The sequence below is a fragment of the Maylandia zebra genome, linkage group LG9 (genome assembly GCF_041146795.1).
Source record: "Maylandia zebra isolate NMK-2024a linkage group LG9, Mzebra_GT3a, whole genome shotgun sequence".
NCBI lineage: Eukaryota > Metazoa > Chordata > Actinopteri > Cichliformes > Cichlidae > Maylandia > Maylandia zebra.
In genome coordinates this window covers 21,344,592-21,359,393 of record NC_135175.1, presented here as the reverse complement: position 1 = coordinate 21,359,393, position 14,802 = coordinate 21,344,592, and the positions used below count along the sequence as shown (strand labels likewise).

The 14,802-nt window shown below is 39.1% G+C and overlaps 2 protein-coding genes across 2 annotated transcripts; both read right to left on the bottom strand.

Moving 5' to 3' along the window:
• Window positions 1–2,620: 2,620 nt before the first annotated feature.
• Window positions 2,621–6,330, bottom strand: LOC106676813 (cystatin-B-like). The gene is made up of 3 exons (XM_014414169.4): window positions 6,186–6,330; window positions 5,995–6,096; window positions 2,621–5,460 (listed from the first exon to the last, which is right to left on the bottom strand). The coding sequence occupies exons 1-3, from the start codon at window positions 6,252–6,254 to the stop codon at window positions 5,332–5,334; spliced, it is 300 nt and encodes a 99-aa protein (XP_014269655.3). The 5' UTR covers window positions 6,255–6,330; the 3' UTR covers window positions 2,621–5,331.
• Window positions 6,331–12,700: 6,370 nt separating this feature from the next.
• On the bottom strand, window positions 12,701–14,515 carry LOC143420507 (cystatin-B-like). Its single transcript, XM_076888699.1, has 3 exons — window positions 14,465–14,515; window positions 14,285–14,386; window positions 12,701–13,490 (listed from the first exon to the last, which is right to left on the bottom strand). Exons 2-3 carry the CDS (start codon window positions 14,384–14,386, stop codon window positions 13,362–13,364), a joined length of 231 nt encoding a protein of 76 aa, XP_076744814.1. The 5' UTR covers window positions 14,465–14,515; the 3' UTR covers window positions 12,701–13,361.
• Window positions 14,516–14,802: the final 287 nt, after the last annotated feature.

Sequence of the window (14,802 nt, the reverse complement as noted above, 5' to 3'; positions counted from 1 at the left end):
GCTGTTTTATTTGTCACTCCATACTTGAATGGTTTTATCCTGTTTATAAATAAACACTTAAAAATGACATTACTTCATTGTATGATTAATTCTTTGTCTGTGTTAGTCCTTTAAATGTTCCTCCATAATTATTCTAGAGTCTTTACAGTGTTCAGCGACTGCTGTGAATCCACCTGTTCACAGGAGATCACAGGAAGATGACACCAAACATCAGAAGATGTTATCGTGCGCCACAGTAAAAGGGTGGTTTCTTGGGATTAAAAGCACATAATAAACTACAGCAGAAGCTCACACAAAGCAGGAAATAAGCAGGCAGCACTTCATCTGCTAATGCACGTTTTGCACTTTTATTGTTGTCTCATTCACTAACAGCTCAATGGTGCAAGATTACCATACAGAGAATTAGGATATCTGCATGACACATCTATGCTATACAGCGAATGGATTATAATTATTACAAATACAGTAAACATATTTACATTTTAGTTCAAGCTCCATACAACATATTTACAAAGTATGAAAATGAAACCGGTCTGACAAGTGATGTACAGCGTTAATGATGGGTTTTTTTCTCCTTTTCTTTTGGTGAACAGATCTGAAAGGGGGCGGGGTTAACTGATATTAATTGTCAGAGGGGGAAAATATCATGGCTAGTTTTGTTTGAAAGGCATCAGCGGAAAAACAAACACACAGAAAAAAGTGATGAGGTGAAGAAAGACACATTAAGTGTGCTGTCGTTTTAAATGTCACAAGCTACTTTGTATAGTCCTATATCCCTGATATTAGAAAAAATTAAAATGAGTTAAAATACACCTTTATTTTGATAGAGTTCAGATGGATGCCTAGCATGACTAATGAGTAGATAACCCCCCCCCCCCAAAAAAAAAAAAAAAACGACTTCTAATTCACTCGAACCGCTTTTTAATAAAGAGGAAGCACTAATGTAACTCACCTCCTCAGTCGAGGTGCAGGGGGTTACATTTTAGGTCTCCTTTTCCTCCCCCCCCCCCCTCTCTCTTACATTCAAACCCTCTCTTAGTTCACACTAGAACAGGCCGCCACACCATCATTTGGTTTAATATGAGTGGAACAACTAAACCGCACAGACTTTATTTGACCAGTTAGTTGAACCTTTTATTAATATGTGCAAAGAGCTGCAAACTAATATATATATACACTGCAAACAATAAATACACAATCCAAACTAAAAACACCTCTGCAAATGAAGTGGAAACGTTTGCGCTTCGCATCAACGTGTATATGAGGCACTTTTGAGACTTGATCTGTGCATATGTGCATCTTTGATGTGCAGCTCAGAGATCCACAATCCAGCACGTTTCTGTTTCTCTGACCGTCAGGCTGGCTGACCTGAGGTCACGTCAGAACTTTGTTTTTTATCTATATGTAACAGACAGTCGGTTCCTCTCCTTCCACGCATTTCATACGACACAGCAGGCAGACTGCTGGTTGGTTGACCAGAGTATTTTAATGTCTGTCATTAACACATCCCCAAACAAAACGTGAAAAATAAAATGACAGTGCCATCTAGTGACATTTTAAGAATACTGACAGTTAAATGTTATCAGGTTTTAAATGGAACATGAAAAGACCGACATACATTAAAACACACGTGGAAAAATGATAATTGAGTAGATTTGTTTGATGGTTGTGAGAGTAAAAACATCTGAAGGTTCAGTTACTTTGTCTCTGTACTTTGGTAACACTTCAGTGCTACCAAAGTGAACTTTCTGTTCACAGACACAAATTACACCTTTCTTGGCGCTGTCGGTCTTGCGTGCTGCACGATAACATTCAATATTTAGTATTTACTGTTATTTACACTAAGCTAGATTATTGCGACGGTGTTGTGTTTATTCTGTTGCTCTCTTTTTTCTTTTCTCAACAGGTGATCCATGTGATTTTTTTAAGTGCCCTTTCTCACTGTCCCTCTTTCCCTCGCTCTCTTTCTTTATTTCTCCCTTTCCTATCCTGAAGTCATGCCTGTCCCATCTGTAACAACTGAAAATAAAATAAAATAAATAAATAAATAGTAATAACGAAGGTCAATCAAATAGACCAATATGGCAAGGCCGTGATGATCCACTTGGTAACATAAATCTGTTGGGCATCTGTCTTGGCCTTCAGACAATAATTCTGATGGCTAAAGAACCAAAACGGGACAGGCAAAAAGGAAAGGAAAGGAAAGGAAAGGAAAGGAAAGGAAAGGAAAGGAAAGGAAAGGAAAAAAGAAAAAGGTTGGATGGGATCTTTGTCATGATGGTCTTCCACACCAGTAACTACGGCTTCTCCTCCATAACATGGAAGCTTCTTACAGACCCTCAGATGAAGGTAGCTGCATCCTCCCACATGAGTCAAATCAGAGGAAACTTGTACTTGCTGAACACTGAAGATCTTCAGTAAGGTGTTCAACAGTGGATCTCACAAGTAACTCAGTCCATAAACACTTTCTTTATTTTCTTTAAGTAATAATCAGTAACATGTACTTTATGACATAAAGTATGACATAGACTCTTTGCAGGACCAGTAGAGTCACCCACATGAAAATAAGAATTAAATAAATTATTAATTAATAAATTACTTAATCCTCCATATCCATTGATTTATTAAGTACGACGCCTCACTCAGTAAATTGAAAAAGAAAACAAACAACAAAAATCAAATTGCACATGATTAACAAAGAGAAGTGTCAGTCACAAGATCAAACAAACACTGACTAATGGTAAAGTCTGCTAATAAAATACTGCTGACAACCTATTGACCACCTTTCATGTGTACTTTTAGCCACTGAAAGCCTGCAGAGCTCCACTGGATGGACAGCACCATTCTTACAATAAATATTCCCTTTGTGCCCTGTGGATGGAGGCAGTGCTGCACTGGACAACTCCCTTCAGGGCAGAAATGTTTCAGCACAGGAGAAAAAATTATAAATTTTGATTGTTTTGAGATGAGGAATGAAATTCTGTCATCTCTTAAAAATCTCTTAAAAATCGAAAAAGTTGAATTCAATCAATAAGGGACTCTCGACTCAGGTCAGACTGAACTGTGCTTTATTTTAGGTCACTTTCAGAAAAGGATACCATGCTAAATGAAATATAACTCTCCAAATGATGCTACAATAAACTCTCCAACATTAAAGAACATGGGATGTGGGGGGTAAACAACAACAACAACAATCTTTATTTATAGAGCACATTTAAAAGCCTTGGGCATACCAAAGTGCTTTACATAAAACAATAAAAGGTTCAAACATTGATAACGGATAAATAAAAATAACGAGTTATGTTCATAGATAAAAGCTACCAATAAGAATGACTACAGCACATGGGTAATAGCAAGATAAAAGCTGTACCACCATAATAAAAGACACCAATAGAAAGATGGGAGGGAATTAATACAAGAGGTCAATAGGTCACAGCAACCAAACAAACAAACAAACAAACCAGCAATTAAAAGGTGGAGAAGGCAAGTTTAAAAAGATATGTTTTAAGCTGTGATTTAAAAGAATGAATAGAATCAGATGCCCGGATGCCAATCGGGAGATTGTTCCACAGCACAGGTGCAACAAGAGCAAACGATCGATCACCTCTAGTCTTAAGTCGAGATCTGGGCTGAGCCAGCAGTAACTGTGACGATGACCTTAAAGCCCTGGCAGGAGCATAAGGGTTTAAAAGGTCCTTAAGGTAGCTGGGTGCAGTGTTGTTAGTAATTTTAAAAGTAAACAACAAAATTTTAAATTGAATACGATATTTGACAGGCAACCAGTGCAGATCGGCAAGGACAGGAGTAATGTGGGCAAACTTGCTGGTTTTAGTTAGAATGCGAGCTGCAGCATTCTGAACTGTCTGTAATCTCAGTAAAAGGGAAGAGTGGAGACCACAATAAAGTGAATTACAATAGTCTAGCCTCGACGTTACAAAGGCGTGGATGAGCTTTTCGAGATCTTTATGCGGGATATAGCGCCTAGCCTTAGAGATAAGACGAAGCTGGTAAAAACTAGATCTGACAACAGCAGACACTTGTTTGTCAAATGAAAAGGAGCTGTCAAATAAGACACCCAGATTCCTGACAGTATCAGAGAGAGAACAACTAAGAAAACCAAAGGCATCCCGGAGTTTGGCACGAAGGGCATTACTACCAAAAATCATAATCTCGGTTTTCTTCTCATTAAGGATAAGAGAATTCGACAACAACCACTTCTTGGCCTCAGACATGCATTCTCGGAGGCTATTCAGAGACAGAGCAAGATCGTCGTTTAGCTCAAAATAGAGCTAGATATCATCTGCATAATAGTGATAAGCAATATGGTATTTCTCAAAGATGGCACTTAAAGGAAGCAAGTATAATGAGAAAAGGGTAGGGCCCAGCACAGATCCCTGGGGGACACCACAGCAAACAGGTACAGCCGAGGAAGAGGATGTAGCCAGATGTACCGTAGAGAGCCGATTGGAGAGATAGGATTTAAATCAATCCAGGGCAGCGCCCTTGATGCCTACAGTGTGCTCAAGTCTCGCTAATAAGATATTATGGTCAACCATGTCAAATGCCGATGATAGATCCAAAAGCACTAAGACTGAGGGGCGTCCGTTGTCAGCCATTAGTAGGAGATCATTGAAAACACGAAGCAATGCTGATTCTGTGCTGTGATGTTGTTTGAAGGCCGATTGAAATTTATCATTTATATTATTACTTACAGTTCAGTCTCACATGGTTATTGCTACAAGAATGTAAAATATGTTTGATAAGCAATCAAACCTGAACCAAATCAATATGACAGGTCTGCAAATTTTTTAGCTGAAGGGGGAAAAAGTGCATGATTGGAGAAACTTTAATTTTTGTAAAACACTCCAGAAACATGTCTTAAAAAAACATGAAAGGAGTATTCAAACCATATAAACCTGAATATAAAGAATGTAAATATTATTTTGGGAGTTTGAAAAGACATAACATTGTGTGCTAAAATCCATGAATCAATTCAGAGCCTGGAGACATGCTTGCAGTTGAGTTTTACTGCAAACATTGTCCATATCAGGAAAGAGATATGCGTTTGGCTTCATTGTGACAAATGAAGAAATAGAGTCTGCTCCTGAAACTGCAGGCATTTCACAGATCAGAAACAATAACAGAAAAATTATCGGCTTCATTTATTTACCCACCTCGTATTTAACTGATGTAATTTGCCTTCTATTATCTGCAGTATGTTATTATATATAAGTAAGGAAAACTTTCCCCACATGAAGCAGCAGGTTATTAATGGATTACAATGAGAGCACAGGCTGTAGGCACTGATGCTTTGGCTGGTTCATCTTCCCATTAGAAGTACTCAATACTGTCACATTGACTCTTGGGGTGCTGCAGATCGGTCAGCTCGAGCTCTTCTACATCACATGGGAGTTTCTCGTAAACACGGAGGTGAACATATTCTTCATCTCCCACATAGACCTGCAAGGAAGTACATGGAAAGTTAAAGGAGATGCTTAATGTGCACATAGAAGTGCTGATCATTTTAACACAGCTGTGGTAATTAATGTAAGTCACACTAGCCAAACAACATGCTAACATGTGGAAAAGGAGAATCAATGTCTTCATATATAGAGAGTGCATGATGGCTCTAATGTTCACAAACAGAACATTTGTTGATTTCTTTTCATGGCTGAGACAGTATGAAGTGCACACGGATTTTCATTTTCTTTTATAGGTTTCTCTCAAATTTTAAATACATTTCAGCAAAATTTGGCTGGAAGCAGCAGTGATGAGTAACACTTCAGGCTAGAAAGTCAAAAACTTTTGTATGAACCTCCATATAAATATAAAACCACATAACTACAGAATGAAAAAAAATCACTGATCATTGCTTTAGTTTTCACTTGAGAGATCAGATTATCTACCATCAATACTCTTATCGATGATATTTTATTATATTGAAGAGCATTGTAGTGTTGCCACTGTGCTCACTGCTTGTATTACAAACATTACCTTAATGAAGTAGTTGGTCCCAGCTACGACCTGTGTTTTGTAGCTCTGTGCAATGAAAACCTCAAAGTTTCTCTCGGCTTTCTGCTCTGCGTGAGGTTTCATCTGAATAAAAATTACAATAACATCAACAAGAAGCACAGGCCCCGTGTGTGCATAAAGTTGTGAGTGTAAAATCTCTCTTTTCTACTCACTGCATCACAGATCTTCTGAACTTCTTCATCAGCCTCCTTTTCCTCGGTCAGCCCTCCGCACATCAGCATTTTGACAAGTTTTTTTGGTGGTGGAAAACGACTGAAAAGTGAAAAAACGTACACAGAGCCTGCTTTTATGGGGTGTTCAGTGAGTCAGTGAGTCATGGGGCGATTAGAGGGGCGGTATTTGTAAAAGGTCATGTAAAAAAAGTGTAAGAGAGGGAGAGAGAGAGAGAGAGAGAGAGAGAGAGAGAGAGACTCATTTTGTGTTTATAGGATACATCTCTTAAGTATCTCTTAAATATTCATACACAAATATTTAGGCCCTTCCCTTTTTCCTGCGTGCTCTCGAGTCTGCCAGGATGTGAAAATACAGGGTGTGAGCTGCAATGTTTGGAGAGGGTCACACATGAATCACGGCCTAAAAAACTGCTTTCAGCTCTTCCTTTCTAGTTATCGTACATCTGACACCTAAACCTCAGTAAACCACAGTTCCCCAGAGTACCGAGTGGAGACTGCTCTCTGTGGTTCAGACATTATTTTATTGCTGTTATTTGTTGTTTATGGCAGTAGAATTAGATTTTACCCAGTTACCTACTTTTTTTTTAAAACTGGGGGTCTCTTCTTGTCACATACTTTCAATGAAAATTTAGAGGGCCTCTGCCTGATTAGTACTCTTTTAAAGTTCAAATTTAGAGCTGTTAATGTTAGATGCAAAAATAAAAAAAAACTAAAAGGAGACTTGAGCAGCAAAATAAAACAGAGAGATGAAAAACTGGACACAAGCTAAAAAAAACCCCAAACAGACAAAATGGGCAATGGCCACCTAAAGATGAGGACAGACATCAAAGAGACACAAATAACACAGAAAAGCAAAACCAGTGCACACATAGATCAAACAAGCTCACTCACATGACATCACTGCATTTGCTCGTAAAATTACTCTTTGTCTTGTAATTGCACATGATCTATGTTGTGTCCACTTGCTTGTGTTCTAACCAGCTAGGTCAGGTGTTGGGTTCCTTATTGAACAGGTACCACAATGGTTCTGGTGCGTACAGGAATCAGGGCAACTCTAACATTAAACCCCTTCTGCTGTTACTGTGGATGTTGATGTTAAATCTCTGAGCTATCGTGCTTTTATAACTTAAGAAATATTTCCAAGTCACACTTTAGTGTGTCATGCTCAGAATTACTGTTATTCATGCCTTTATTTCATCATGTCTGAATTATTGTAATTCATTGCTCACTTTTCTTAAAAAAACAAAACATTGGGATGTCTGCAGGCTTCTGACTAAGTCTTCTAAGTACTCACAACACGCTGTTGCTAATTCAGTTGCTAATTCAACTGATTCCCCATTAACTTTAACCTAAGATTCTGATTTTGACTTTCAGAGCTCTGCATTGAAGAGCATCAATAAAGTTTTACATCCACACATTTCCCAAGGTCATGTGATCAGGTCATGCTGGCTGTGCAGCATACAAAGCTGAGAACTGAAGGAAACAGAGCTTTTGCAACAGTGGGCCCACAGACTGTAGATCTTTAGTTTTCAGTAGCACTTTTCTTTTTCACCACACTGTGGAACTCTCTCCCACTGAGCTTTAGATATGTGGACTCGATGGTCTGTTAAAAAGCAGCTAAAAACTCATATTTAAACCCTTTTTAAGGTAACTTTATACTTTGTAACTTTAATTACTGCATATATTTTGAGATTTTAAGGATTCTTCTTTTTGTTTTGCTTTTTTGTTTTTCTTAATGTCTTAGATGCTTGATTGAGTGTTGATACACTATTTTCTCTGTGTTCTACAGATACTAGAAATTAAACAATCATCAATAATCATTTCGACAGTAAAACAAAATTATTATTCTTGAAAGTCATTTTAAATAACAAAATGAAACAGAAGGGAAACACAATGAAATGTTAGGGTGATCACTGAGCAGCCTTCTAACATTACCATGAGGTATAAATTAGTTACATTCAGTTAGCTCAAGCATTTATATAACATTAGCCACTGCATGTTAGCCTGATTTTCACAACGACAACAGATGTCTCAAACAAATAGACAGCATGCGTATATAAGAAGGATAAAATATTGGATTATATTTAACACTGAAGTCTTTAAACAGATCTACATGCTGGTCTATTAGATAAGTTGCTAAATATTTTAAGCATTTCTCCCTTTGTCTGAGTAACATAATTTGAATATCAACTCCAGTGAATCAGCTGACTTTTACTGTCTTTCTTATCAGTGAGGCAGGGTGCACGTGAAGCTTCTTCTCTGAAAGCTTGTGGCTCCCTGAGAGTCTCTATAAAACATTTAAAAGCACCACGATGTTCCAGGCAGGGCGAGTCCGAGGCTGCCGGGAAAAGTGAACATGGGGGAATATCTTTGACTTTCAAGGGTTGATTGATTGATTGAATCTTGAAAAACGTGTTGAAAAAGTACAACAACATAGAATTAAAAGAGACAAATGTTATGGGTTGTCCATAAATGCTAACCAGGCAGCACCCTCTCAACCTGAGCTGTGGCTGAAAAAGGCAGACAGACCGGTTCATGTTTTTAATCCACAGAGAAACCTACCGCATACCTTGCGTATCAGCAGCTTCGTCCCATGATTCAACACTCGATAATGGAAGACAAATTAATATCAGAATTGACTGAGCCAGGCTATATAAAGTAGTTCAGGGTCAGCAGGAATCTAAAATGTTCTTTTTTAAAGGAGCCCAGCTGTGCTGCAACTCCCAGGCATTTACATTACTTACAAGCGCAGATGCATTGCGAGCACATGCCCTCCCTGAAATGTAACACATTTTTCTCTTTTGTACATGACTAGTGTCACCTGATCTGATCTTCTTCATTTTGTTGAACACCTTATGCTTTAGCCATGACTTATGGATTTCCTATGTCACTGTTAAAAGCATTTTCAGATGAGATGTGGTGTGTTACGTTTACAACAGTTTATATTTCTCGGCAGTTACTTCATTTTCCGTCTTCGCACGCATCTCAGCATGAAGGCTATGGTCCCATTCACTGAACAGAAACACTGCAGAACAAAATGAGCAAACGAGACAAATGAGTCCAAAGTTCTTTTGCTGTTGACTCAATTCAGATGTCTTGAATTCGATGAACACTGGAGCCGAATGCTTTTAACAAAAAAAAATACTGTTTTACTTAAGTTGTTTAAGTCACTCCCACTCTCATATAGAAAGACTAACAGTTTAAGGTTGTGAATAAGGGAAGTCAAAGAATTGACATGTGCACATGACCTGATTTGTGCACTTGTGTGTCTATATTACGTTTAGTCTCAGGGGAACAGATGTCTTCTGTATGACCTTATCTCTGCAGATGCATGACTTGAGCCACTTGCTGACATTATCACATTCACAGGGATACTCCCTCACTGCCTCATTTCTCTGAACACATCAATGATGTAATCAATTGCTTAGTGAAGAATCGTTGTCCTGCACGTTCACCTACGAATTTAATAGATCATCTCAATTTCTTCAAACTAAAGATTCGGTCTTTTGAATAAATTGTTAACACAATCAGATTCACTTTCATTCAGAAAGTAAATCTGATTGTGTTGTAGCTGTGCTTCCCTTAACAAGATTAAATATCAACCCATACTTGGAGCAAATATTCCAAATACAGTAAATTTAATTTGGCGAAGTAGGGCATACAGGGAGTGCAGAATTATTAGGCAAGTTGTATTTTTGAGGAATAATTTTATTATTGAACAACAACCATGTTCTCAATGAACCCGAAAAACTCATTAATATCAAAGCTGAATGTTTTTGGAAGTAGTTTTTAGTTTGTTTTTAGTTTTAGCTATTTTAGGGGGATATCTGTGTGTGCAGGTGACTATTACTGTGCATAATTATTAGGCAACTTAACAAACAACAAATATATACCCATTTCAATTATTTATTTTTACCAGTGACACCAATATAACATCTCCACATTCACAAATATACATTTCTGACATTCAAAAACAAAACAAAAACAAATCAGCGACCAATATAGCCACCTTTCTTTGCAAGGACACTCAAAAGCCTGCCATCCATGGATTCTGTCAGTGTTTTGATCTGTTCACCATCAACATTGCGTGCAGCAGCAACCACAGCCTCCCAGACACTGTTCAGAGAGGTGTACTGTTTTCCCTCCTTGGAAATCTCACATTTGATGATGGACCACAGGTTCTCAATGGGGTTCAGATCAGGTGAACAAGGGGGCCATGTCATTAGTTTTTCTTCTTTTATACCCTTTCTTGCCAGTCACGCTGTGGAGTACTTGGACGCATGTGATGGAGCATTGTCCTGCATGAAAATCATGTTTTTCTCGAAGGATGCAGACTTCTTCCTGTACCACTGCTTGAAGAAGGTGTCTTCCAGAAACTGGCAGTAGGACTGGGAGTTGAGCTTGACTCCATCCTCAACCCGAAAAGGCCCCAAAAGCTCATCTTTGATGATACCAGCCCAAACCAGTACTCCACCTCCACCTTGCTGGCGTCTGAGTCGGACTGGAGCTCTCTGCCCTTTACCAATCCAGCCACGGGCCCATCCATCTGGCCCATCAAGACTCACTCTCATTTCATCAGTCCATAAAACCTTAGAAAAACCAGTCTTGAGATATTTCTTGGCCCAGTCTTGACGTTTCAGCTTGTGTGTCTTGTTCAGTGGTGGTCGTCTTTCAGCCTTTCTTACCTTGGTCATGTCTCTGAGTATTGCACACCTTGTGCTTTTGGGCACTCCAGTGATGTTGCAGCTCTGAAATATGGCCAAACTGGTGGCAAGTGGCATCTTGGCAGCTGCACGCTTGACTTTTCTCAGTTCATGGGCAGTTATTTTGCGCCTTGGTTTTTCCACACGCTTCTTGCGACCCTGTTGACTCTTTTGAATGAAACGCTTGATTGTTCGATGATCACGCTTCAGAAGCTTTGCAATTTTGAGACTGCTGCATCCCTCTGCAAGATATCTCACTATTTTTGACTTTTCTGAGCCTGTCAAGTCCTTCTTTTGACCCATTTTGCCAAAGGAAAGGACGTTGCCTAATAATTATGCACACCTGATATAGGGTGTTGATGTCATTAGACCACACCCCTTATCATTACAGAGATGCACATCATCTAATATGCTTAATTGGTAGTAGGCTTTCGAGCCTATACAGCTTGGAGTAAAACAACATGCATGAAGAGGATGATGTGGACAAAATACTCATTTGCCTAATAATTCTGCACTCCCTGTATGTTGGGGGGAGTGATTTAGACGTAAAGAAGGTAGTGTGATGATATATTATTATAAAGGAATTTGTGGGATACTGCATAGATGTGAGGAAAGGTTAAGGTACTATATGTGCCTGCAAAAGAGGAAAACTATTGAACTGGATAATATTATTGTCATTGTCTGGTTTCCAACTTCATATAACAAGAATTTGAGAGGCTGGGGCAGGAAAAATCTCATGGAGTGTTGCGGCTATAGGATTGAGCGCACACACACACACACACACACACACACACACACACACACACACACACACACACACACACACACACACACACACACACACACACACACAGGTTAATATACTGTATGACATTTAAGTGACAAACTGCTGTAGCCAAAGCCAAATTCTTCAGAGCTTTTTCCCCATTGCTCCCCTCTGCTGGGCTGAATGTTTTCAAACACAGTGGGTTTATTGGAGTGGACGGGCACGGGGTGGAAAAAGTTCTCTAACGAGCTCTCAGTCTCAGACATGGATAACAAGAATGAAAAGCAGGGAGAGAGAAAGAATGACCACTGTCTGGTTACAGAAAATGTTCAAACCGGCCCAGTTTGACTCAGAGATGAATCAGGCATTGACTGAATTGTGTGTGAGGGGAAAGTGTTCCTGTTCACAGCTCAGGCTTTTTAATATGAAGCCAATTACACCCATGCTGGTCAACGCTTGGTTACCTGTCATGTAGAAGTACAGTACTGTGCAAAAGTCTCAGACTATCCTCATTTCTTTATATTTTTCTTCCAGACTTACTTCAAGTCTTCCTTCTTTTAAAGTTTTTCTTTGAACTCTGGCTGTTTTTTCAACAAATTTTCAGACCAGTAATTATCAATCTTACAAACGATTGATGGATACATATATACCATCAAAACCGTGTACATCACTGTCACAACAGTTTTTCATTCAAAGGCTTTATGATTTTTCCTATAATGGTGGGCCGGTCTCTAGTCAAAATGCCCAGGCTGATTTTTTTGTCCCAAACCAGCCCTGTATGCAGCTCATCTGCAGTCTGGTGTTGCAGTCTCATGAAAGAATAAAGTTACGTTGAACCCAAGCACACCATTGTTTTCCTTGTGACATTACCAATAAGTTTGATGTGTCACATGGCCCTCTTCTTATTGATGAAACAAAAGTTGTATCCAAGATGGCCGACTTCTAAATGGCCACTATGGTCACCACCCATCTTTAGGAATTTGCCCCATCACATATACTAATGTGCCACAAACAGGACTTTAATATCACCAACCATTCCCATTTTATTACGGTGTATCCATATAAATGGGCCACCCTGTACATAGCACAACTTTTAATTCAAATCTGGTCACAAATACCTTAGCAAATGAAATACTGTTTTGTTTGTTTGTTTTTTTAAATTACACCCTTTGAAATGATATTAAAAGAACTCAAAATCAGGTTATCAGACCTTCATGATTAATTCTGTTACATCGTCCAAAACTGACCAAGTTTATACAGCTATGCGACGTAAATTACACTTTAAATACACTGTTCACATATGCGTCCCACATACACAGTCACACTCGTTTCACTCCTCTTTGATAAGTAAGCAGACTTGAACCACATTAATATACAAAGTCTGCAAATTGCAGAGTTTTTAATTTTTGTAAAACATTCCAGAAATAAGTCTTCCAAAAAAAAAAAAAAAAAAAAAAAAACCAGACAAACATGAAAGGACTATTTTTCTGCTGTGATTTGAATAATCGGCTATATTCTTTTCCACCCACCTCGTATTTAACTGATTCCCTTTGCCTTCCATTATCTGTAGTTGGTTATTATATGTAAACAAGGAAAGCTTTCCCCTCATGAAGAGGCAAGTTATTAATGGATTACATTGAGAGGACAGGCTGTAGGCACTGATGCTTTCACTGGTTCATTGTCCCATTAGAAGTACTCAATACTGTCATTCTGAGTCTTGGGGTGCTGCAGATCAGTCAGCTCAAGCGTTCCTCCATAAGCCGGGAGTTTCTCATAAACACGGAGGTGAACATATTCGTTTCCTCCCACATAGACCTGCAAGGAAAGTTAAAGGAGATGCTTGATGTGCACATAGAAGTAATCCTGATCATTTTATTTTATCAATGTAAGCCACAGCTGTGGGCCAAACAACATGCATGGAAAAGGAGAATCCACATCTTCATATATAGAGTGCCTGATTGTTGTAGTGTTCACAAACAGAACATTTGTTGAGCTCTGTTCATGGCTGACAGAGTTTATGAAGTAAATATGTGCTTATGCTTCTTTATTTAAGCCCTAGTGCACAGGTGTTGAACTCCAGGCCTCGAGGGTCTAAATTACCTCCTCAACATGTCCTGAAGTTCTCCAGAAGCCTGGTAATGAACTAATCATTTGATTCAGGTATGTTGAAACAGGGTGATATCTAAAACCTGCAGGACACCAGCCCTCGAGGCCTGCAGTTCGACACCCCTGCCCCTAGTGTGCGTTGTGTGTGACAAGCGATCATTCACAAGAACTGGAAAAACCGGAAATGCTCGTCCTGTGCCACACCAGGAGTGTGAGGTGCACTTTGTGTGGAATTTGTGAAATTTGTGTGGAAACAATGATTGAAAGCCTCAGCTATGAAGCTAGAAAATCAATAACAGTTAAAGGTTTGCACACACCTTCTTTTAAAATCACTACATATGTGAAGAGATAGTAACTGAAAACCCCCCACTGAACATTGCTTTAGTTTTCACCTGACAGATCACATTATCAATCAATGCTCTTTTTAATTATATTTTATTGCATGCAAGACCTCAGAGCTTTGCAGTGTTGCCACTGCTCACTGCTTGCATTACAAACATTACCTTAATGAAGTAGTTGGTCCCAGCTACGACCTGTGTTTTGTAGTTCTCTGCAGTGAAAACCTCGAAGTTTCTCCCGGTTTTCTGCTCTGCGAGAGGCTTCATCTGAATAACAATGACAGCAAAATCAATATGAATGACAGGCCCTGTGTGTGAGTGTAAAAATCTCCCGTTTCTACTCACTGCATCACAGATCTTCTGAACTGCTTCATCAGCCTGCTCCACCTCGGTCTTCACTCCAATCTTCAAATGTAGGGTTCGTGGCTGGATCTTCAGAGACTAAAGATTGCTCAGTATCCCTGGTACCAAGTACCAAATATGTACCAAGTTCTGTCACTCTGATGGTTGATTGAGCAGAAGGGTTGGAAGATGCCCTAACCCTGCTTACAACTTAGAATCTCAGTTCTAAATGAAATTCAGATGTTTTTTAAGGCACACACACACACACACACACACACACACACACACACACACACACACACACACACACAGGTTAATATACTGTATGACATGTAAGTGAC